At 41.5% G+C, this 25,450-nt stretch overlaps 1 protein-coding gene across 17 annotated transcripts in view; it reads left to right on the top strand.

Moving 5' to 3' along the window:
• Positions 1–14,576, top strand: part of sema4ba (sema domain, immunoglobulin domain (Ig), transmembrane domain (TM) and short cytoplasmic domain, (semaphorin) 4Ba) — a 476,044-nt gene extending 461,468 nt beyond the window's left edge. For 16 of the 17 annotated variants that reach the window (XM_060853315.1, XM_060853318.1, XM_060853319.1 and 13 more), the window contains 4 exons: positions 1,780–1,895; positions 3,832–3,989; positions 7,421–7,515; positions 9,419–14,576. In XM_060853315.1, coding sequence (XP_060709298.1) covers positions 1,780–1,895; positions 3,832–3,989; positions 7,421–7,515; positions 9,419–10,224 — 1,175 coding nt within the window. In that variant the 3' untranslated portion in view covers positions 10,225–14,576. The remainder of the gene's footprint in view (positions 1–1,779; positions 1,896–3,831; positions 3,990–7,420; positions 7,516–9,418) is intronic. The other variant, XM_060853327.1, reaches the window with a different exon arrangement.
• The last annotated feature ends 10,874 nt before the right edge of the window (positions 14,577–25,450 follow it).

Raw genomic sequence — 25,450 nt, 5'->3', positions numbered from 1 at the left:
CTGTCTGTTTCTGATTTACAGCAAAAAGTATTGGTTTGCGTGCTAACCAGACAAATCATGCCTTACATACTTACATCAGAGTAATAGAGCAGAATACAGACTCTCATGCTGCATAGTGTTTAATATTTGTAGACTATGGTGATGAACAGTCCTGTGAAGGATTCTCACCCCACGGGTTGGTGTTCAGCTAGTAGGTGTTGTCGTACACTGAAGCCGTCAGGTCTGGAGTATCCAGAGTCATTCCCTTGGGCTGTGTAAAGAGGATCAAAGGACAGAGAGATCTGTCCTGCCGTTCCAACACTCAGGAAATCAAAGATAAAACTCCTTGAGATCCCCATTCCTCTTGAGTTGTACTTATTGATGATTGTGCTCTAGTTTTCAAGATATTCAGCTTTGCTAAATGCTTAGGCAATTGAGCACAAAAGGGTTAACCCTTCAGCTGATAAATTGTGTACTGCTAATTAAAGGGGCTGTTATAGTTCAGTGGTAGTGTCCCTGTCTCTGAGCCAGAAGACTTGGGTTCAGGCTAGGAATGTGTAATGTCTTCCCAGTGCAGGTTGAATAGAAATATCTAAAATGCCAGTAAATGAGGAAGGACAGACTTGTTCATCCTACCTGCGTAACTGCAGCTGGATCATTGTCTGTACTGCTCTGGACCTGGCCATACCCCTCCAAACATTTCAAGAAGGAAGCCCAGACCCTAACTTTGCGAGTTGTTTTAAGCAGGTGAAAAGTGGATGTTCCAGGAGAAATTCTGCTGGTCAAACCACTTAGTTTTGAACAAAACAGAATTTATTTACAAGATTACTGAATGAAACACAAACAAAAGAGAACAGGATACAGAATAACTTAATCTATCTGAAAATCCAACAGATCATCCCAACTTAACGATGCTGTTCCAGATACTTGCGATAATCCTCATAAACACCCCTTGGCACAAAAGGTAAAATTAAAGACAGGTTCTTACAGGAGAGAAGGCAGAGAGAGAGTACCAACCTGGGCCTGTGTCTTTGAGTCCAGCAGCTTTTTTCCCACACTACTGCTGAAAACCAAACCAAACCAGAGTAAAGCTGAGCTGGGAGAACTGGCCACTCCCCTTTCATTGAGGCGAAAGTGAGGACTGCAGATATTGGAGGTCAGAGTCAAGATCGGAGTGGTGCTGGAAAAGCACAACAGGTCAAGCAGTATACAAGGAGCAGGAAAATTGACCTTTCGGGCCGAAACATCAATTTTCCTGCTCCTCGGATGCTGCCTGGCCTGCTATGCTTTTCCAGCACCACTCTAATCTTAACTCCCCTTTTATTGTACAAGTGTTTTTATTTTAACCGGAAAACCTTCTGCCTGAGGCAGTATCTGGTAGCTATTATCAAATTGCCCTTAAAATTCTTCAACCCAGACTTTTCAGAGTCTGTGTCATTTACAACCTCACTTAAAAAAAAAGCCAAGGACAGCATAACCTTGCCAAAAGAGCAACTTCATCACAGTACCAATGGATGGATTGTCATAGAAAGCTCTCTTTTAAGGCTGGTAACCCAAAAACATAATGTGTGATTTAAAAATATTCAGTAGTCGAAAGAAAAATCAGGGTTTGAAGTTAGATTCCTAATATCCTGAAGGACTGTCAATTTGTTGGATACTGTCAGATTCATAAAGGAATAAGATATCTTAATCAGAATGTTTCTTATGTTCACAGGAGGTGAAACTTATTTACATTAAATGGTAATATTGCTGTTGGATTTTATTACATTGCACTTTTAAAAAAATTGTTTTTTCTGACAGAAAATGGAATATTGCACAAAGCTATAAACGTGAATCATAAGGTTCATATTATTGAGGAAATTACTGTCTTTGCTGAACCACAGCCCGTGCAGAATCTGATATTGGATTCGAAACAGGTACAAATTTCATTGCGATTCACTCTTATTTTCCTGAAGAAGGCGAAACAAACAGCTCCCACCTTAGCGATAACAGATGCTGGGACACAGCTCATTTACTAAAAAGCTATTTACTTTCAATCTTTTTGCCAGCAGCCAATCACGGGGAGAGCAATAAGGTCATCTTCCTTCCTCTAACCCCTGTCAATTCTTTTCATTGAGTTTGGGTTTTGAACCACAAGGGGATCCTCACTACAGGCTGATGAGGAAAGAAATGGTAAATTAAAATAAGATGGAAACAGAGTATTTTTTAAGACTGTTGTTTTTGTAAGTTCCCACTCTTCATTTTGAAAATGGTATTGCAAAGTAGAAAGATTTGCAGACTGATTAAGAGTTGGGAACGTGAACACTTCTTCCATTAGCTCAACTATAACAATCAATTATAGGACCCTATGGATTCTATTTAGGTTACTCCTATATGCAGGATAGTTTTATAGACTCCCACCATCTACATGATGAGGATCTAGGAAATCTACTGGAACTGAGAGCGGAGACTTCTTGGAATTGAACTTTGAATTCAACACCTTTTGGCTCAACGGAGTAGGGTAAAGGTTATATTATTGACACTAATGGAAAGATTTTCTAGGGAAGACAGTAGATTTTGAATTGTACCAAGACCAAGGTTTTAATCTTGAATCTATGGCCAGGCTTTTCTACTCCCTCGAGATGGCGAGAGGGAAATAATTGGCCAAGTTGTTCCTCTTCCACATCCCTTCCCCCACCTTCACAAGCAATTAAGTGTGTGGTGAGAAATTTCAGTGAGTAGCCAGCAATTAATGCCTTTCATTGCTCAGTTAATGGCCTGTTAAAGGCATCAACTCATTGCTCTCTGACCTGGTAACCATGGCGATCGGCCTGATGGATTTGTCTGAAATCCACCTTCCTACTCTTCAATCTAAACACTCCTGCCCCTGAACCGCTTTCCCCTTCCATGAGAAGAAAAGAGGAAAGAAAATTCTGGAACCCACAAGAAGTGCGTCTCAACCAGGAGGCTTTAGGACCCAAAACTACCAGTTTCTGATTGGTCCACAGTTTCTAATGAGCCAGATCACCAGTGTTAAGGCCTGTGATAGGGCAGGATCCTCCCCTTGCACACCTAGCAGCTCTGAATGAGCTGATTGGTGGGTGATCTGTTGAGTTGTCCCACCATTAGGGATGGCACCTTAGTCACTACCAAACACACTAAGAAAAAAAAGAGAAAGTTCTCTCTAACTTTCAAATTGCTTGAAAAGCTTTTTAGAACAAATGCATTTCCATTCTGGTTGACCTGTTATAGGAAGGATATTAAACTGGAGAGGGATTAGAAAAGATTTGTCAGGATATTGCTGGGAATGAGAGTGTGAGATGTAAAAGTAGGATGGAGAGGCTGGGACAGCTTTCATTGGAGTGTAGGAGGTTCGTGGGGGTGGTGGTGGTGTGGGTGGGGGTTGGGGGAGGTGACCTTATTGACGCTTATAAAATCATGAGGAGCATAGATAAGGTGAATGATAAGGGTGTATTCCCTTGGGTGGGGGAGTTCAAAACTAGAGGGCATATTTTTAAGGTGAGAGAAACAAGCTTTAAAAAGGACATGAGGAGCAACTTTTTTTACACAGTGTGTGGTTTGTGTGTGAAATAAACTGCTAGAGGATGCACGTAGAGTTCCAATGATTAAAAGACATTTGGATGAGTTTGTGAATAGGAAAGGTTTGGAGGGATATGGGTCAAGTGCAGGCAGGTGGGACTAGTTTAGTTTGGGAATGTGGTTGGTATAGACTGGTTGGACTGAAAGCTTTGTTTAAGTGCTGTTTGGTTCTGATTTGTAAGTTATTCTACAATATTAATAACTTTATATTCCTAAGTGGTGCTAATCAGTCTGTGTTGGATTGAAGCAAAGCATTTTGTCTTCTGTCCACAGGGCATGTTGTATGCATCATCATACTCTGGAGTGGTTCAGCTACCTGTCTCAAAATGCAATATTTATCTAAGCTGCGGAGAGTGTGTCCTGGCCAGAGACCCTTACTGTGCCTGGGATGGGAACATGTGCAGAGATACGCGAGGGTTGCAACTAGAACTGTAAGTAGTTTTCATATAAAAGCACTGCTCGCTCGTTAAACAGAAATCTCTAGTGAAGATTCGGCAAGTGAAAGACCTCACTATTTACCGTGACGGTGTTTCAGAACAGAGTAGGGATATTCTGGAAAGCTCCAAATCCAGTTCTCACTGGGCAGTTAGGAAGAGATCACAGGAGAGAGGATTGGAAATATACGGATCAATGATTACATCTGGGGGTCAGTGGATGGCTGATTGCTTTACTGTCAGTGAGGAGATAGAGATGGTGTGCCCCTGATGTTGATGCTGGGGTTATCAGTCACGGAGAGATTTTTGAGGCTTGAGGGGTTTACATGTTTGGTAGTGGGGATGAGAGTATCTCTGTCTCTCAGCCCGCAAACAGTGCTGTAAAGGATGGATCCAGACTTTATCAGCTTTTACCTGCCAGATGTTATGAGGCTCAGGCCTTCTGACTGACAACATAGAGGCCCAAAAGATTTCAGTGGCAAACCAACTTACTTCAGCCTTCTCACAAGTGGGAGTCGGTGGGGGCTGAGGGAGGATGGGTATCTGCTACTTTTTTAAATCACTGAACCAATCCAGTAGCTGTGGGGCTAGGGGGCATCTCAATCCAGCAGTTAACTCTGTTTCTTTTGCCTCCATTGCTACTAGACTTACAAAGTATTGCCATCATTTCTTGTTTTCAATTACAGATTTTCCACTGCGCTTGGTAACGTCTCTTTAAGGGCATTTACAGTTTAGTCGAAAAGTTGCTGATTTTGTTGTGTGTGGAAGTCATCAAAATTGCTCAGAAATATATAGACACTGGCCATCTTGCCTTTCTCTGTCATACCTGTGAATATCAGTCCCACCCATTTACATACTTATTGAGTAAAACAGAGAACAAAACCTAATTAGGGGTTGCATGGTGATTTAGTGGTTAGCACTGCTGCCTCACAGCACCAGGGACCCAGGTTCGATTCACACCTTTGGGCGACTGTCTGTGTGGAGTTTGCACATTTTCTCTGGTTCTGTTTGAGGTTCCTACAGGTACTCCAGTTTCCTCCCACGGTTCAAAGATGTGCATGGTAGGTGGATTAGCCATGGGAAATGCAGGGTTACACGGGAGAGGGCAGAGGGGTGGGTTGGTGTGGACTCAATGGGCCAAATGGCCTGCTTCCACACTGTAGGGAGTCTGTGATTCTTTCATTACTTGCAATGTGCAAAGAAAATATCCCACTGACTTTGGAGATGGGGTGAGTAGCTCCTTACTGCCCAAAGCAATTACACTTTCTGACCCACAATGTCACGCGTGTAGTAACCTTCCCATCTGTCAACACTCAGCACCACACAGCAGTTAATCTCTGCTTGACCTCCATCTCCATTTAATTAAACAGCAATTTAACAGACAAAGCTGTGCCTCAGCAAGAGCACAATAGTTTTTTTTTGTGCAAGAACTGCTTTTTTTTTAAAATATAGAAAACAGCAAATCAGTGAATTTAATTTAAAAATCTTGCATTTTTGGAGCAACTTTCCTGTCCTCAAGACCATCTCCCATCAGTTATAGCCAGTAAAATGCTTATGAATTATATTTATGTGCACAGCAACTAATTTGCACATGGCAACCTCACACACAAGTGACATAATAAAGACAGTTAACTTCTTTTCACGGATATTGATCAAGTAACAGATATTGACCCGGGAAAACCCCTCCACCTTGCATACACCGCCCTCCCCTCATTTTATCAAAGTAATTCCAAGGGATCGTTTCTATCTAGCTGATGGAGAGTCGCTCTCACACCAGTTAAGCATCACATCTGGAACTCTGCATTTCAAAGATTGCAGCATTCCCTCGGTAATGCATTGGGATATCAGCCCGAGGTTTTAGTACTCCAGTCTCTGGAGTGAGACGCCAGTCTGTACCTTCAGACTCATAGCCAACATGACCCAATGAACCACAACTTGAGGCCATTTGTCAGGTGTCAACCTTTGTAACAGATGAAATACTAATAGACGTTCCACGTAACTTGGTTTGCTTTTTGTGAAGGAAGGAATTGAGGCATCGTTTTGTTTCCTGGTAAGCCCCCAGTGTTAAGCAGTACATTGGAGGCACGATGTTGAAGTATTGCAGAGGGAATCGTGTGGTCGTTATGCTGTCTGCCTGATGAGTAGTCCATTCTCTTCAATGGGAAATTAGTTAGCCCACCTGATCTGAGCTGTCTGCAGTACCACAACCACTCTGTCTGCTGGCCATATTCAGCCTCTCATTAGCCTAAATCAGTGTCTAAGTCAATCCACCATATAGAAAAACCCCATTTTCCCAGTCACAACAATCACACATGATGGGCAGTGGTGGTGTTAGGGGAATGTTATTGGACGGGCAATCCCAACCCTCATATTAATGGTCTGCGACAAGGTTTCGAATCCCACCTTGATACACGGTGCAATATGAACTAAAAAGCAAGCCTAATAGTGAATATATAAATACTGCCAGTGGTTGTTAAAAACCCATCTGGTTCACAGTTGCCCTTCAGGGTAGGAGATCTGCTGTCATTACCTTCTCTGGGCAATAAATACTGGCTTGGCCAGTGATGCCCGCATCCCATGAACAAATAAAAGAACACATTGTTACATATAATGATATCGAGACAACTCCCCTTTTCATCCACAGCGTGCGTTAGTAGTCAGCCCCAATCTTTCATTCCACAAACACATGGTACTTACTAGAACCTGGTTGACCGACTAAGTGGTGGGTTGGGTTTGAGCTACAGGGACAGCCTGAATAGGCTGGGGCTATTTTCCCTGGAGTGTCAGAGGTTTAGAGGGTGACCTTACAGAGGTTTAACAAATCGCATAGAAAGGGTGAATAGTCAAGGTATTTCCCCCAAGGTAGGGGAGTCCCAAACTAGTGGACACAGGTTTAAGGTGAGAGGGGAAAGGTTTAGAAAGAACCTGAGGGGCAACTTTTTCACACACAGGGAAGTGCGTGTATGGAATGAGCTGCCAGAGGAAATGGTGGAGGCTGGCACAATTACAACATTTAAAAGGCATCAGGAAAATTTGAGAGCGATATGGGCCAAATGCTGGCAAATAGGGCTAGATTAATTTAGAATATCTGGTCAGCTTGGATGAATTGGAACAAAGAGTCTGTTTCCATGCTGTGGGAGTTAGAGGTGGATTACAAAGGTGATGTAGGAGCTTAAATTGCACCAAACTGGTTTCCCAAATGCAAGTGACATTTCAAAATGGTTCATTTTTAGCCTCAGTGTATGTGTCAATGCCCAGGTTTGGAAAGATTTTCCAAGACTTCCGTTGTCTACAGTGGTTCTAACCGGCCCCGAGTAGAATTGGGGGAAATAGTGCCATTCAAAATTGGAAGCAGCAATCCCAGAGTGACTGAGATATTAGCATACTGCCCTTATACCGACTGCTCATGTCAAATGTTTAATTTACAGCCATTGGAAGCAGGACATTGAGAGAGGTCGGCCAGAGCAGCAGTGTCAGCAACATGACAGCTCCTCGTTAGGTCCCAGGGCTTTACAACCATCTCGTAAGTAATTCCTACACATCCAGGAGAAAGGTTCACTGGAAAATAAGTTATTGTTTAAATGATGCACTTTTTTAGAATGTTTGGAGTGTTTACTTTACGCCCAGTGTATGTTAACACGTTGGAGAGAAACCATTTTGAATAGCATGGAGCTGGAACTTACAGACTGCTAAACACCCCAACAATCTCTCCTCCCCACAGCCAGCAAGCTGGTCAAGAGCCTGAGTATCTGAAATTTGACCGCCCCGCAGCAATTTTACTCAGGGACTGCCCGAATTGTATTGTTATACAACTTCAGTCCCACCATTCACTACCTCTGGGAGGGGCCCGCCCCTAGCGAGCTACCGGCCACTCTGCTTTGGAGAAAGTGAGGACTGCCAGACGCAGTATAGGCTTGGTTGGTAGAACGCAGCAAAATTATGAAATAACTGGGATAACCAACCTGGCCTTCATCTTGCCATGCTCCATGTGGAACAGCAGATAACCAGAGTGAGGCCCGGAGGTGGCTGTTAAATAGGTCGGTCGTGGGGGCCTGTAATGTCCAGCCCAAGCAGCACTCTTTGGAATATTGCTGAGGAAGTGGCCTTCCCTCCCTCAAGCAACACTCCTCCAGGGTTATCCAGTCTCCACACATCTCCAACTAAAGTCCTAAACCCGACTAAGTGCTAATGAAACAGGGAATTTGTGGAAAACACAAAAAGTTGCAGACAGTGTTAGCAACAGCATAAGCAGTGTCCCTTCATGTTTATATTGGCTTTAGGCGACAGTTCGTGGCTCCAGTGTTCAGCTCCAATTAGCCACTGACCAGCAGGCCCTCAGCTTCCTGAAGTTCTAGAACTCCCTCGGTAAACCTCTCAGTCTATCAATGTTCTCCATTAAGGTGCCTTTCGTAACCCAACTTTCTGTCGAAGCATTTGTTCGTGCATCCCATCATCTCTTCGTGTGTGTTGGGGGGTTCTCATTGTGAAGGGCCTCGGGATGGATTATTGCGATAAAGTCTTCTTAAAGCCGGTTGCTTTTCATCAGCAAACTACGTCTCATGGAATCATAGAATCCCTACAGTATGGAAGCAAGCCTAAATCTACCACATTAAATCCCTTTGTAGTTTTACAGTTTTCTAATAAATCATGTTGAGTCTTCTGATGAAAGAGCCCCAGCCCATTTTGTTTTTCCTTATAGTTCCTTAGTTCCATGTAACCAATGGCTCTGCACCCAGCATTCAGATTGTAAACTCTGTGACTCAGTTCCCAAAATGTGTTCTGCCAGATTCACTTCCCACACATTTATTTTACTACGGGATATTCTAATCAACTTGTTTGGGCAAGCTATGATACACCTCCAGAGCACTTCGACCCAGACCTCTTTGCCCAGAAGGACATTACCACTGTGCCATAAGTGTCTGGAGCAATAGAAATGAATGGGTTGGAATTTGCTGCAAGAAATGTAATAAGGCTGCCTGGCTCAAGGATGTTGACCTGTCTGTTTGTTGGTTAATAATAAATCCATGTGCTGTTCACATCTTGTTAAATAGACAATCATTCATTTGTAAATAGAACAAATCTATTTGAAATCAAGAAAATTGACTGTAATCAAAGTAAGCCAAACACTGCTTGAATGGATACTTAATGCTGTGTTACCCATTATCTTTTGCACATGGTAACTACTTAGTGTAAAAGATAAGAATTGCATTTCTATAGAACCTTTCCCAATCGGTAGATCCTACACCAAGGAACTACAGCTGCTGTGTGGTTACAGTCAAAGTATAAGGAAAAATATATTATTTGTAATTCCTGTGTCTCAGCTTTCTCTGCGAAGGTGGGATGTGCTGACATTGTGTCTCTGTAGGTCCTTGTCTTTGAAGTGTGCATTGTGAGACACAGTATTGACTTCTTCTATCTCTGACAAGCAGGTACCACTTCCTGTGAGACGGTCACTGTGAGACCCAACAGTTTCAGGGTGTTGTCGTGCAAAGTGCAGTCAAACCTGGCCACCAGGACGTGGACTCACAATGGGGCGGCTGTCGATGACAGTTTCATGGTTCTCCCCAATGGTGGGATCATTGCTACAGCAGAACCTCTGGGGGTCTACGAATGCTGGGCCATAGAGGAGGATTTTTGGCTGCTGGTCGCAAACTACTGCATACGATTGGATGGTTCTCCTGAGGCCACGACCTTGCATGCGTCAAGGAAGTCCATCCAGGGATTGAATGATGGCCTGGGACCACAAGAGAAAGGGATCATTATCAATCCGCTCAGCAGTGAGAGCCGGTTCCCTCAGCTTACCAGTGGCAAGACCTATTGGACGGAGTTTGTAGCAGTGAGCGTGGTCTTTGGGTTAACACTTGCGGTCTCGTCCCTGGTCTTTTTGTACAGGAACAGAGACAAAATGAAGTCGCTGATTAAGGACGGCGAATGCTCGAACATACAGCAAAAGAAGCAAAGGAAGATTGAGATTCCACACGAAAGCCTGCCTTTGAATGGGAACCCAGTGCAAGTGGTAGCCTCCGAGCATCACAAAGGCTACCAGAGTCTGAATGATAACCATATCTGCAGTACCCCTGTGTTGGAAAATGCTGTCAGTGACAAGGACTCTGGGTACCCCGAATCACCGAACAACCAAATGAACCAAAAGAACTTATATGTGGAGATTTCTGCTCATTGCCCCCAACCAAGGGTGAGGATTGGATCTGAAATCAAAGACTCTGTAGTGTGAGATGGCAGAGTGAGTTTGGACTAGGGCACCAACTGTAGCCTTCCTATATGGGACCGGGCACACACAATTGACAAACATAAAGCTTGGCAGCTTACAAGACTAAAATTGTCATTTTGTGCCATGTAGACTATCTCTTCCGTATGTAAACCACATGCATGAATGGTTATTGGTGTGGAAACTGAGCTTATAGTAAAACCTGTGTGTCTGTGACCATCAGTCAAGCAGCATGGAACAGCGCATGACTTATTGACTGCAACTTTTCCCAATCTGTTTGCAATTTAAGGCTCATGGTACATGATGTTGATATTCAATTTCTTTTTGTAGGGAGGGGGGCTGGGGGAGCGACATGGTGGCAGGGGGAAAAGATAATCACAAGACGAAGGCGGATGAAAAACTCAGTAAGGTTTTGTGACTGGGGTTGTTGCTAAGCAGTCTTACTATGGGCTGATTATATATGTAGCAAACATTGCATAAAGCATTATTACTTTAACAGCAGTCACTAAATATCCGTAGTGGCTGTTTCATACTGTGTCCCCCACGGTGACCTTGAGAGTACAGGAAATCCGTAGAAAACTCTTCCCTTCCGTGTGAAATGTACAAACCTGATGTCTTTCTGTAGAAAGCTACCTTAAAGTAGACACACGTAATGTACAGAAAGATAAAACATTTCTCCAATAATGTAATGGTTGTAATAAATCTTTCAGAAGAGGAGAAGATGTGACAAACACAACCTTGTTGTTTAAAAGGAAACACTTGAAAATTTAACAAATTGTTCTTGATCAAATGACATTTTTTGTGTTAAATTGATAAAGCAAATAATTATAATGGACATTAGTCATAGTGTAGTTGGTTGTTCCTTATGTAGTTAATAACAACAGTTGGTTTGGTCAATGGATATTTGGAGACTTAAACTCCAGTGTTTAGAATATCTGCCCATAGTTTGTTTGTGATGTTCAAATAGCAGTTTGAACAGGCGAGATACTGACAGAGATAGGGCAGCATACATTGGGAATGTTCCACAATTACAACTAACCAGTTTGTATTTTTTTTAAAAATGTCCCAAAGCATTTCACTGAGGTGCAATGTAGGAGAAGAGTTAGAGATGGTCAAAGACCTGATAAAATAAAAAGTCACTATTGAGTTTGCAATCAGAAAGTGTGCATAGTGAGTCCTGTATCTCTTCTGTTAACAGTCAGTATAAAAATCATTTATTTTCAAAGACAGGAAGAGCCTAATTAAGATGCATTGATAATTTTACGTGACACCAGTTAAATATAAAGCCCTGGTGAAGTGTACGTGTTGACCTGATCTTAAAATACTTTGTTAGGACACTGGTTTTTCATTGGTTAAGGCTTTGCCTTTGGATAAAATCACAATTTCTTGATATTATCTTTTAAGGACAAGTCCACATACTCAACAATATTCATAGAAAGAAAAGTTCAAGTAATTGGATAAGTCATTTGTTAGAAATGTGGACTTTAAGACAAATTAGTTTGGCTAACTAAATGGCACTCTTAAACATTAGACTTACTTCAGGCAAATGGTAAAAATCTGTAAACACCACGCAACATTGCTAGAGCAGTTTTTAGGGTCCAACTTATGTTCTTGAAAATATGTGCACATGTACAGTAGGGTTCTGTGAATTAGTTTTATGAAGAAGGTACATATCATATGATGTTGAAAAATGTGATGCTGGAAAAACACAGCAGGCCAGGCAGCATCCAAGGAATAGGAGAATCGACATTTCGGGCATTAGCCCTTCTTCAGGAAGCCCTTTTTCAACTCTGGTTTCCAGCATCTGCAGTCCCCACTTTCTCCTACATATCATACAAATGTCTTTCTCCAGTTGACATTTATTTTTCAGACATTACATTTAGATCCACAATTTTATTTCTGGTTTCTCACTAATAGGACAGATCGTTTAAGGCAAATGTTCTCACAGTTCCTGTTTAAAGTGAGGTTGTATAGGTATAGGTAACAACAGAACTACTACTGCAAGCTGTGCCAAAAGATGGTATGAAAATACACCCAAGGAAAAAGAAAACAGATTTTTGCCAAATAGTTAATATTGTTGGGAATTGTGCTGACTTTTTTTTCCACCAGAGGTACATTTTTAAGCTGTGAAACCAAGCTGTAGTAGTAATTTCTCAGCAGAAACCCAATATGGTAAAGGAGTTGCTACATTCTGAAACATAGCATTTTAAATCTTCTTATATTGTGTGTACATTGTTAGTTGAAACAACAATCTGAAAAGCTTGGTCAGTCGAAAGAGAACTTATAGTAAAGGAACTTTAATGAAAGAGGAAGCCATGCAATGCAGTGAGCCTGTTGGTTAGCAGGTCCATACTGCTGTTTATCCCCCTTACAAGCCTGCTCCCAACCTAATCCAGTCAACCACATCAGGAAAGCTTTGCGCTCCTTCTCCCTCTATCTACCCACTAGCTTTCCACATCTTAACTTATTTGAAGGTTTTAGTGCAACCTCAATTAATGGCTCTGCAACCACCCCAGTTCCAAAGGCAATTTGTCTTGTGTGTTAGAACTGTGATGTTATTGTCAACAGGGTTGAGGAGCTGTTAGTTTAAAGGCAGTGGCATTTCCTCACAAGCAATTATTCACAATAGAAGTCGTAGAAACATTGAAGGTTTATCAGACAAATAACGATACATCTGTGACAACGAGCTTCAATGGCAATTAAATCTCTTCTTCTTTGATTAAAAGTGATAAATTTGGACCTATGTGCATGCAAAAGTCTATGTTATCATTTGTCTTATAGTAAATGCTTTTCTGAAAGAAATGTAAAAACTCATGTAACCATCTGCAGATTAAAATGAGATTTTATGTTGGCACATCTAAACACAATTTTGCTAAGGAATACTTATAATTGTCTAAAGTACAATGGTCTTATACAGTTAGCACAAACCACAAATCTCCGACTGGTAATAGTTGTTACCTGAATTCCTATGCACTATGTATAAAATCTTTCTGTTGGGTACTAGTGACTGCACATTGCCATTTACATTCTTGGGCTTTTTGCACACATCTTGTAAATATTGTATTGACTGTATTTTGTGTATTTTCTGTAAAATGTGATGTTTTCCCCCTGTAGGTGGAATTCTTAAGCTGTTACTTGTTTTGTTGCTAATGTTTCTTTGCCTTTTGTAAACTGAATTGATCTAGAAATGTAATAATTTCAGGAGAAAATGGTCTTTAAACTTCATTTTACACTGTTATAAATACGCTTGATAGTCTTAAGTTAGATGTAGGCTTGGCAGTCTTAAATATTTATGATGGGGGGGAAAGTAATCTAATTATCTCCTGAAGTCTCTCATTTTATGTGTGTGTGTTTTTACAATCAAATGATTGCAGAAGGCAACAACCAAACGCAAAATGTATTTTAAAATGTTTTTAAATGTTGGATAAAAATATGATTGTACTTTATACTTGTGGAGTCTGTAATAGCATGTTTTTAAATGAATGACGTTTTTAACATTGTGTGTTTTAGTGTGGCTGTAATAATGGTAAGTGTTAGTTCTGATTTAAAGTGGAATATAGGAATCTGGGATTGTTGGGGATAAGGTCAGAGCATTGAAGGTTTATCAGACAAATACATCTGTGACAACGAGCTTTGGTTTGGAAGCTTAAAGTCCATCTGAACTAGATGATGTTCCAAGACATTCCAACCATGTAGACATCAACGTTTAGCGACAGTATCAATTTCGATCTACATAAGAACTTCAAAGTAATCTTTTTATTGTAAAGTGCTTTGAGATGTCCTGAAGACATTGTAAGACCAGATAGATGCAATGTCTAAAGAATTTATCTTAGGCATGTTTTATGAAATACCAAAGTTACTTATTATTCAGAATAATAATGTGACTGACTTGTACGGGTTCAGAGACCTGGAAGCATATGGTTTATACTGGTTACATTCAAGTTGTTAAACAAGGAAAAAAAAATTATCACTGATCTGTGTCCTTTTTTTATTAAGAGACTTAAGGGTGAGGACCAAGAGGTTTAGGTCAGTGCTTAAGCATTGAATATTTGTACGGTTGGATCTGTCAGAATGAATCCGCCTGTTGTACACTCAATGAAAATATAAAAACATAGGGAAAGGGCAAAATCTGTCTTTGAAAAGTATATGATACAAATGACAGTCTACACTTTTTGTAATCTGCATTCAAATAAACTCATTAAAAATGGTACCAGAGACTGCCAAGCCTTACACAAAGCAACAAACGTGCCTGTTAGTGTTTTGTATGTTAATCTTGTAACTGTATGGTGTTATTAAAAAGGCACTTTATTTCCTTTTTTTTTGTAATAAAACACAATAAAAACAAATGTATTTTGGTACTGCGATTTGTGAATGCATTTTGCGTGTTTGATCTTTTAACTAACACTCTCAATACTGCATGCAAAGGCCCAGAGTTATGGTCCTATGGCTTTGAAATGATGAGAGACTGAAGATAGAATTGAGGGAGGTGTTTAGCTCTGGACAGCATGCATTGCATATAGTGGGGGTTAGTTGTACAGTAGAAAGGAAATTTGGGCAGGATGTAAAATGGGTAGCCAGGCAACGACTGCCTATTTTGCCCACCCTTGCAATAGAACAGATCAGAAAATGGCCAACTGAGAGATGCTCTAGTAAGTTTTAACTGGAAGCTGCTACCTTTATATAGACTCCTAATGCTGTGCTATCTATTTCACTTGCAGTCCAGGTTGGGCCATGAAGTGCCACCACACAAATTAACAAATTCCCTCCCTAAGAGTACTGTGGGCCTACCTACAGCAGGTGGACTGCAGCGGTTCCAGAAGGCGGCTCACCACCACCTTCTCAAGGGCAACTAGGGACAAGCAATAAATGCTGGCCAGTCAGCGATACCCAGATCCCACAAACAAATAAAAAAAACTTCCACGGCAGTATCAACTGCTCTGAGTTTGATGTTTTGCTGGGATTGTATCAGCTGATTATACTAACATGATGTGAATAATAGTTCTGACACAAATATTGAAGTGTGATCTCCACACTTAAAGCATTTGAAATAAGTTATATAATCATTTCATTATTAATTTGTTGATGATAACCTTCTAGTTCCTTTCTCCTTCAATCTAACTAGTTCTGCCCCACATTCCTAGTCTGTAGACACAAAGATCACAGGGTAGTGAAATGACATGGGGTAAGAACAGGAAAATGGGGCTCCTTGTAGAGACCCTTTTAGAGAACTGGCCCACCCATGAGGGGCCTAACCACCTCACTCCATGCTGTAAAATGCTATGAGTTCAAATTCCTAATCCTCTATCTTGTTTGCCTTACCTTGTTGCAAAACTCAGTTCTTTTTTGTTATTTTTAGTTCAGATCTCGAATATCAGCAGTACTTTGATATATTACTGTGTCCATTTCCATAATACGTTTCTCTTGAAGACACTTTCCCCAAGTTTCTCTTGATATGTTGCTAATTGACAAAAAAGCAAAGTCTCAAGATGTCTCTACTTTTTCCATGTAAATTCACATTTTATATTTTCTATTATGACATACATAATAAGGCACCTTCTCAGCAGTATGAATATATTTTAACATTTCATTGAAATAACAGAATCATGCTGCTTCTAATTGCGTGAAGTTTGGTCTTAACATACAAAAGATTATATTGATTCTGTTGCATGTTATATGTCTCTTGGATTGAAGTTAATGGAAATAAAAATGGAGACTGGCATATGACAGATGCATCAATATTGCCCATTTTAAATCAAAGTGGCTTCTACACTTGCCTGTGAGCATTTATTGGGACTGATTGTATTCTCAATGTTCTATCTCATGCGCTTGGTGATATGATTGGAATCTCCTGATACTCTCAAACTTGACCCCAGCCAACTTGATGACTGTAAGCATTCTCTCAGTTTCTCTGTCTCTATTGCAGCTGCCCTGATGTTGCCAGCATCAATATTAGCCTTTTTCATGAAGCATGGGTCCCTTCCCATAATGGTTGACCAACTCCTCAACTGTGTCTGTCCCATTTCCTGCAATTTTGCCCTTGCTATTTAGCCCCCAGAATCATGACCGTGTTCCCATTTCCACTCCAGCCAGATCCGACACCCAATAAATCATCCTCTACCATTTCCACCATTACCAGTCCAATACCATCATGAAAAAAAGACTTCCACATCCTTTCTGTCATTCTGAAGACGATATCATCTCAGTAATGCTTCAATACAATTGTCCAACACCTGAAACATGCACTTCTTTACCAGGGCATTGTGTGTTCTCATTCGATCTAAATGTAACACTAATGAGACATTTGGATTCCCTTTATTTGATGATATGGGTTTATTTGCAACTAGTGCAGACAGTAAGCAAAACAATTCATTTGTACTTTCAACTTAGTATAATGGATTGGCTGCTATCTTGGTATCCTCTACACTGGGGAGTCCAAACGCAGGTTAGAGAATTAGCTTAACATGTCCATTCAGTCAGTAAGTGTGATGCTGAACTTCTGGTCACTTGAGACATTAATTCTCAGTTCCACTCGGACTTCTCTGTCTTCTGCTTCCTGTACTGTTACAGTGAAGCTCAATTGGAACTCAGGAAATAGCATCCCATCTTATGATTTTGCAGCCTTCCAGAGTCAACATTGAGGTTAACAATCTAAGGTGACAATGTTACGACCAGGTGAGGAAGGGTAAGCTATTATCTTGTAGAGACCCTTTTAGAGAACTGGCCCACCCATGAGGGGCCTAACCACCTCAATTAGTTGCAAAAAAAAATTTGATTTCCTTTTTACACGCAACCATGTCACACATTAATTAAAAATGTGGTTAACTACATCAAAATGAAGGAGGCGATTTCTACCTGAGGAAAAAAATAATAAAATGTGACAAGTAAACACGCACAATCACACAAGTAATACATTCAGCAAAGGAGAGTGTATAGAAAAAGAACTGGCAGGAGACATATGATTTAAAAATCCTTATAGATGCCATGAGGTTTTTAACCTGAGACCACACTTACTGAATTGTTTGCTCACACCAACAACATTGGTGCAGCTTGTACATATATTTGAACTCTCGGTTAAATGGTTGTGTTGAAATGGAGTGCTGTGTGTATTCCTGACTCTGGCTTCAGTGTGTTCCCAAGCTGGTTAAGGGGCAGGTCAGTATTTCAGTCTCAACATGTGAAATTATCATACAAACGTGAATTAAAGCAGGATTACTGATCTGAGCTTCTTGGCATGTAACTCAGTTGACTGGTTTAGATAAAGATGGTAATTTCAGTTTTGTTTATTTATTTCCTGGACTTTGCTTCAATCTGTGGCCTTGGCAGCCATTTTAAGTCTGTGTTTGTCCCTTTCAAATACATGTCAGTCCATGAAAGATCTCAGACATTAAAATCAGATGATTGACTCTTGATAGCTCATTTTTACCTATAAGCTGAACCACAGAGGGGGTCTCCATTTCTGGGCAATCCTTCAAATGGGAGTATATTTGGGGATTCCCTTTTTCCTCCTGCTTTGGGGGGAATTTCCTCTTTATACCAAATCATTGTGTTTATTGGGGAGTCAGTTTCCTGTCAGGAAGTGCAGCCAGTCACCCTTCCGAGTGACACAGGCACCCTCTTCAATTATACTGTCATTGAGATCTACATCATGGAAACAGGCCCTTCAGCCCAACATGTCCACGCTGTCCTGTTTTCATAATTAAACTCGCCCCATTTGCCTGAATTTGATCCATATCCCTCCATGCCTGGCATGCAGCTGTCTAAATGTTGCTTAAATGATGAAATTGTATTCGCTTCCACCACTACCTGAGGCAGCCTGTTCCAGACACTCACCACCCTCTGTGTGAAAACAAAATTGCCCCTCTGGAATTTGATTAACATGGGGCCATTTGAAATGCTTGGGCAATGCTACGGTGTAAACCCTGTGACCAATTTTGTTCACAATACTGTACAGGCCCCGGTAAAAGGGCTCAAACCAATTTCACTCTTGCATAATGCCATACCATCACCTGCTCGCCGAGATCTCACTCTTCTGTTTCACTTGGCATCAGCAGTATTTAATTTGAGGGTATTCCTTCCCAAGGTTACAGTCTGCCTGTCTGTACAATCACTGCAACCATTTCCCCAGATCACGAGTGAATTTATGTTTGATCACCTCATACCTGGCCCCAATAATATCGGTATTAGGAGGTGTGGCGTGGTCCATATGAGTCTGTCCATTACTAGCTCCTGGGGAGAGTATCTTGTCACCTTAGATTTATATCCACGCACAAGAGGACTGGGGAAATGCCTTATCCCTTTTCTTAAATTGACCCACAAGTTCTTTCCATGGGGTTGGTCAAATGGTTCTGTTCATGTGCTCCAATATTCCCGAAGATTGAAGATTGTTGGACATATGTCACTTAGTCTCTACCCATAACCACCTTGAGGTGGTTTGCATCAACTGCCCAGATAAAGTGGGAGAAAGTGAGCACTTCAGATGCTGGAGAGTCAGAATCGAAACGTGTGGCACGGGAAAAGGACGACAGTTCAGGCAGCATCCGATGAGCAGGAGATTCGACATTTCAGGTATATGCCTTTTATCAGGAATGTCATTGACTGTTGTGTTTTGCCTGACCTGTTGTGCTTTTCCAGCGCCACACTTTTTTGACTTGGTAAAGGGACTTCCCTGATCCAATCCCACTATATCAGGCTAATCCCATCTAGGAAACAATTCTTTCACAAGGGTTCTTGCTCTTCACAGAACCATAGCCTAACTACAGGGGAAATCTTCCACCCACTTTGTGAAATTATCTCCCAGGACCAGTAATGCCTTCTTAGTTTGGGAGAAGATTTGTAGCTCGGGTGCTCGTTGTTGTGGTCTGTTCGCCGAGCTGGGAATTTGTGTTGCAGATATTTCGTCCCCTGTCTAGGTGACATCCTCAGTGCTTGGGAGACTCCTGTGAAGCATCTCTGGGCCACAACACACTGCAGTACACCAGAACTGCAAAAAGAGGAAGAAGAAAACCTATACAATGTATTCGCCAAAAACGGATACCTGCGCAATTTCATCAACAAATGCCTAAGGGAAAGACAACGGAACAAGGACATGCCGCAACCCAAAGGATTAGCCACACTACCATACATCAGGAGCATTTCTGAACTGACAGCCAGACTACTGTGACCACTAGGACTCATAACAGCACACAAAACCAACAGCCACTCTCAGACAACAACTCACCAGAACGAAGGACCCGATACCCAGCATGAGCAAAACCAATGTAGTGTACAAAATCCCATGCAAGGACTGCACAAAACACTACATAGGACAAACAGGAAGACAGCTAACGATCCGCATCCATGAACACCAACTAGCCACGAAACAACATGACCAGCTATCCCTAGTAGCCACACACGCAGATGACAAGCAACATGAATTCGACTAGGACAAACTACTATTATAGGACAAGCCAAACAGAGAACAGCCAGGGAGTTCCTAGAGGCATGGCATTCATCCACAGATTCAATCCATAAGCACATCGACCTGGACCCAATATACCGGCCACTGCAGTGGACAGCTGGAACTGACAACCGGAAGCGACAGATTCAAACCACTACAAATGCCAGAGGAAAGATCACAGAAGCGCTTCACAGGAGGCTCCCAAGCACTGAGGATGTCACCTAGACAGGGGACGAAACATCTGCAACATAAATTCCCAGCTTGGTGAACACATGCCTTCATAATTGCTGTGATGTTGAGGTGACAATGTTGGACTGGGATGGACAAAGTTAAAAATCAAACAACACCAGGTTATAGTCCAACAGGTTTATTTGGAAGTACAAGGTTTTAGAGCGCTGCTCTTTCATCAGCTAATACTTCCAAATAAACATGATGGACTGTAACCTGGTGTTATGTGATTTTTAAATTCATAGTTGCTGGCAGAGGACCAATGCAGTCAATTACCACAGCTTCTCCGTCCATTGGGTAGCCCCCAATCCAAGTTTCCTGTTCAGGTAGAAAGTGTCTGGGTTATTCTGTAGACAGGCCAAACATCCTTTCACATGGGCCTCAACATCCAACCTCATTCCTGGCCACTATCCCACCCCTTAATATCCCTCACTTCCTGGATCTCCTGCACCTCCTTCATTTTCCCAGACTAGTTTTTGGTACTACATTAGTGCCTTCACCGACAATGCCTCCAAATCCTAAGGTTTCATTGCCACCTCACCTCCTGTCTCTGCCACCCCTGGGTGCAGATTCATCTCAAACTGTCAGCGGGAGGACATCTCACTGGAAGGCACAGCACTACAGCAACTGTATGCAGGGTAACACGTACACACACACACACACACACACACGATTTTTCAATCAAATGGTGATGTCCTGAAGTCTGTTGCAGTCAAATTTTCCACGTGTTCATTTTTCACCCACACCATTAATAATAATGTCATACTCTGGAATACTAAATCGCAGAATTGGATCTCTCCACTTATATTAGTCCTCATTTATTTATGCAATATTTCAATGAACTATCGAGGTTAAAGTAACTGTCATCAATTTAACGTTGAATGCCTTTCAAATTCAGCCGAGGATTTAATGTAGTTTTTTGATCCCAGTGCTCACATTCAGTGCAGGACCACTAATTGCACCTGGATTGCACCAATCTGAAAGAATTCATACCCACTACAAGTAAGGGGGCAGTTGTTCGATAATGAAACAGGAGCAAAATATCTTGGGGGTTTTCCAGCAGAGAAAATAAATTTAGCACTTTATAACGGTGATTCAGAAAACGTGCTTCCTATTTTGACAGAGAAATCAGATTTTGAAATTTAGTTTTCTTACTGTTTCAAACCAGACGTAACAGTTTATTCTGTGGGGTCACTAGCCTGGAAACTTTCACTCTGCTTTCTCTCCACAAGGCCTGCTGAGTTTCTCCAGCAATTTCAGACTTCCAACATCCACAACTCTTTGTTTTATAACGGTGTAGTCCTGGCTTTCACCACAATAAGTGAAAAGGTTTATGTATATGGTATTCATCATCGTAAGATCAAAAGGGAATGAAAGATGATGAAAGCTTCTCTTAGCTTATCCATCCACCAGGGAGTCTCAGTCCCTTGGTTCGCTGTACAATTATTCCTTTAATGATTCCAGGATTGTCACCAAGTTGCAGTATCTTCCATTCCAGACGATGATTAGTGAGTGTGTTGGACTTTGTCCTTGTGAGTGTAAAGCAGATAATAACAAGGCAGACACTCATTTTACATTATTACTCCAATGAAAATGATAATTAGCAGAAAACAAAGAGCTGCTAACTCTCTATTGCCACTTTCACACTGATGTACAAGGTCATTCTTACTGTCTTTTTATTGTGAACCTTGCTAGCATCAATCCTAAAATTGTCCTTGACAAGATCTAAACTTTGCCGAGTGTTTAAAATCATGAGGGCTGGGTAGTTAGAGACTGTAGTAAAAAGTGAGGTCTACAGATGCTGGAGATCAGAGCTGAAAATGTGTTGCTGGTTAAAGCACAGCAGGTCAGGCAGCATCCAAGGAACAGGAAATTCGACTTTTCGGGCCAGAGCCCTTCATCAGGAAGGGCTCTGCCCCGAAACGTCGAATTTCCTGTTCCTTGGATGCTGCCTGACCTGCTGTGCTTTAACCAGCAACACATTTTCAGCTAGTTAGAGACAGTTCCTACTGCTACAGATCCAGGGATCTGCTTGAGGTGATTGGCAAAGTGACATAAGGAAATGTGTTTTTCAGCAGCAAATGGTTAGGGTCTGGAGTTCATTGGCTGCAAGTGTGGAAGCAGATACAATTATTTCAAAAGGGAGTTTGATAAGAACCTGAACAAAACTTTTTAAAAAATACTAGATGAGCACTTATATGTTATAACATTCAAGGCTATGGACCAAGTGCTGGAAAGTGGGACCAGTGTGGAGTTAGCTTAGTTTTTAGCAGTGCAGATACAATGCTTAAAGGCATCTTCTGCACTGTATGATTTGACCACGGCAGATGGTGGAATTTGAATTTTAAAAAAATTATGGAATTAAGCATCTATTGAAGACTATTCAACCATTGGAAATTGTTGGAAAACTCCATCTGGTTCACTAATATCCTTCAGGGAAGGAAGTCTGCCATCCTTATCAGTTTTGGCCTGCCCTCTGATATGGCCTAGCAAGCCATTCAGTTCAAGGGCAGCTAAGGACAGGCAATAAATGTTAGTCAGCCAGTCATGCCTCTGTCCCATAAGTGAATTAAAAATAAAAATTCTGTGATTCTGAAAACACAACATTTGCTAGGCTACTGTGAAAGAATGGTGGGTTTAGACTGACTAAAGTGCTCATAGAGAGAGCTGGCAAGAACAGGACTAACCAAATATCCTCCTGTCTGATAAATATTGCATGACAACACAGATGTCTCAATTCTTCATTATTTCAACATATACCACTCCTTGCATTGCGTTATGAAGTTGTACAATCCAAATGTTCACTTATAATCACATTGATTTTACCCGCATATATCTTGAATTCTTGAAAAGGACACTTTGGAAAGGAAGTGACAGTGACCACAGCAGCAATAATGTTTTATTTGTTAGGAATGAATTATTTAGATGGAAATATCCAATCTATACCAAATCTTTGTTGTTCCTGGGTTTAGAGGCATGGCCTTTTTTTTGAGGGAGTCATTGGCTAAGTCAGTATTTATTACCCATCCCTAATTACTCAGAGGCAAGTTAAGATTCAACTACATTGTTATGGGTCTGGAGTCACATGTAGGCCAGATCAGGTAAAATTGGCAGACTTCCTTCCCTAAGTAGCACTACTGAATGAGATGGGCTTTTTTCTGACATAGAAAATGGAATCATGGTTTTAGCCTCTTAATTCCAGATTTCTTTTTAATTATAGAACTTAAATTCCAACACCTGCTGTGGCAGATTTTTTCCTGACAATGGTCATCGTGAGACTCTTAATTCCAGAACTTTGCCGAATTCAAATTCCACCATCTGCTGTGGCAGGATTTGAATCCAGGGTTCCCCAGAACATTACCTGGGTCTCTGGGTTAACAGTCTAGCGATGATATACCATTAGGTCATCGCTTTTCCCCAGGCTTAAAAAGCACGTGGGTATGCTTCGATGTAAATCTCCGATCTACTGCGAAGTACAGCATGATAAGCCCCAACAAGTCAATCCGTGAAAAATAGACCTGGCCTGGGACTGACTTGACAAGTACACAGACCTAGTCCACAGAGAACAAGGACTGACTACATGGAGAGTTCACTCAGCATACATTGAGAATGTAAAGAAGCTACTGAGTTTCTGAGTTCCGAAGAAGTGTCATATTGGACTCAAAATGTTAACTCTGTCTCTCTCTCTCTCTCCACAACTGCTGCATTTCTAGGATTGTAAGTGGGAGCAAGTACTCCCACTTTCTCAATTTCCGAAGAGTTGTCAAAATAAACATCTTTATTACTTATAAAATCATGAGGGGTACAGATTGGGTGAATAGTCAAGGTCCTTTCCCCAGGATGGGGAGTCCAAAATTAGAGGCCACAGGTGAGAGGGGAAAGATTTAAAAGGGGCAACCTTTTCACACAGAGGATGGTACGGGTATGGAATGAGCTGCCAGAGGAAGTGGTGGAGGCTGGTACAATTACAACATTTAAAAGGCAGTTGGATGGGTATATGAATAGGAAGGGTTTGGAGGGATATGGGCCAGGTGCTGGCAGGTGGGACTAGATTGGGTTGGGATATCTGGTCAGCATGGACGGGTTGGGACCGAAGGGTCTGTTTCCATGCTGTATATCTCTATGACTCTAAAGAGATCTTGGAGTGCAGGTTCATAGCTCCTTGAAAGTAGAGTCACAGGTAGATAGGGTTTAGAGGGATATGGGCCAAATACTGGCAAATGGCACTAGATTAATTTAGGATATCTGGTCATATGGACAAGTTGGACTGAAGGGTCTGTTTCCGTGCCATACAGCTCTATGACTCAATGATGGAGAGGTGGGAATGTGGGCAACAGGAAATGACCTTAAGATGACAATGGAGGAAAGATATATATTGTTGTTTTTAGCCGTTTACATCACTCAAATTTAGCAGTCTGTTTTGAATTAGATGATTCACAGATGTAAATCAGTAAATGTGGTGTTTGAGCAGCAAACCTAATTGCTACCAGCATGTTTTACATTTTCTATTGTACACAAAGCAGAAAGTCTCTTTTCATGTGGAAAACTTTCATAGTCTGCAATCTACAATTGCGCAATGAGACCGTTGCATCTCTTGCAGATTCTAATTAGTGAAGGGTACATTGCTGTCATTATGCTTTCACAATGTTCTTTGTCACTTTAAGTGACTGCTAGAGGATGACTCCCAGTCCCAGTGCTAAAGCAGCAACTCACAATGACACTAAGATGATGTATATGTAAATCACGAACAGACCGATTTTAACAGAAGCATCCCACATTCGATTCTGCTGTGGAACCACATGTCTATTTTTCTCATAGCCCATAATGTTAAAGGAAACCCTATGGACTACCCTGGTTACATTCTGCAGATTCATTGAATCACAAAAGGGCAACATCACTGACAGAGGCTTAATTGGCCCATCATATCCTCTGCAAGGACAGCCCAGCCAATCCCACTCCTCAGCCCTTTATGTAGAGCTCTGCATTTTTTAAGGTAATTATTACATGTCGTATTGGATAGGCAGTGTGTTGGAGACATCATTCCTTGAGACAATGATTATTTATTTTCCTATCACATCTTCATATAGGCAAAGAGTTTAAACTCAATCTGACAGAGGCAGAATGCTGACAGACCGTGATATGATCACAAGCTGCAGTTTATCATATCACTGGCATCCCTTATTTTCTTCGCAAGATTTTCCAAATATGGACAATAAAAATGGCAGACTCTGACCCGACTTCCCTGTGCTGCCTCTGTAGTGATGCTGCATGCATAACCATCTGCTGTTTTGGCTATTCTCCTATCACTCCATCTGCCTCACTGACTTTAATAACCTCCGAGGCTCTGCTCCGTCCTGTTCATCTTTCTCAATCTGATTGCTTCTGTTGCTCCTTCTGTGCACAACAGCTTCTTCTCAAAATGTTTCACATCAGTAAAAGCAATGGTGAGACTGGTGAGGCCCTGCAATATTGAGGCAAGACATCCACTCCCAAATCCAAACCCAGGGTGAACTCCCAGATAGCCTATCTCCACAAGACTGAACTGACCCTTCATGTTGATACCTGCCA

This window comes from Hemiscyllium ocellatum, chromosome 39, assembly GCF_020745735.1.
Source record: "Hemiscyllium ocellatum isolate sHemOce1 chromosome 39, sHemOce1.pat.X.cur, whole genome shotgun sequence".
Lineage (NCBI taxonomy): Eukaryota > Metazoa > Chordata > Chondrichthyes > Orectolobiformes > Hemiscylliidae > Hemiscyllium > Hemiscyllium ocellatum.
This window is presented reverse-complemented; position numbering and strand designations above follow the sequence as displayed.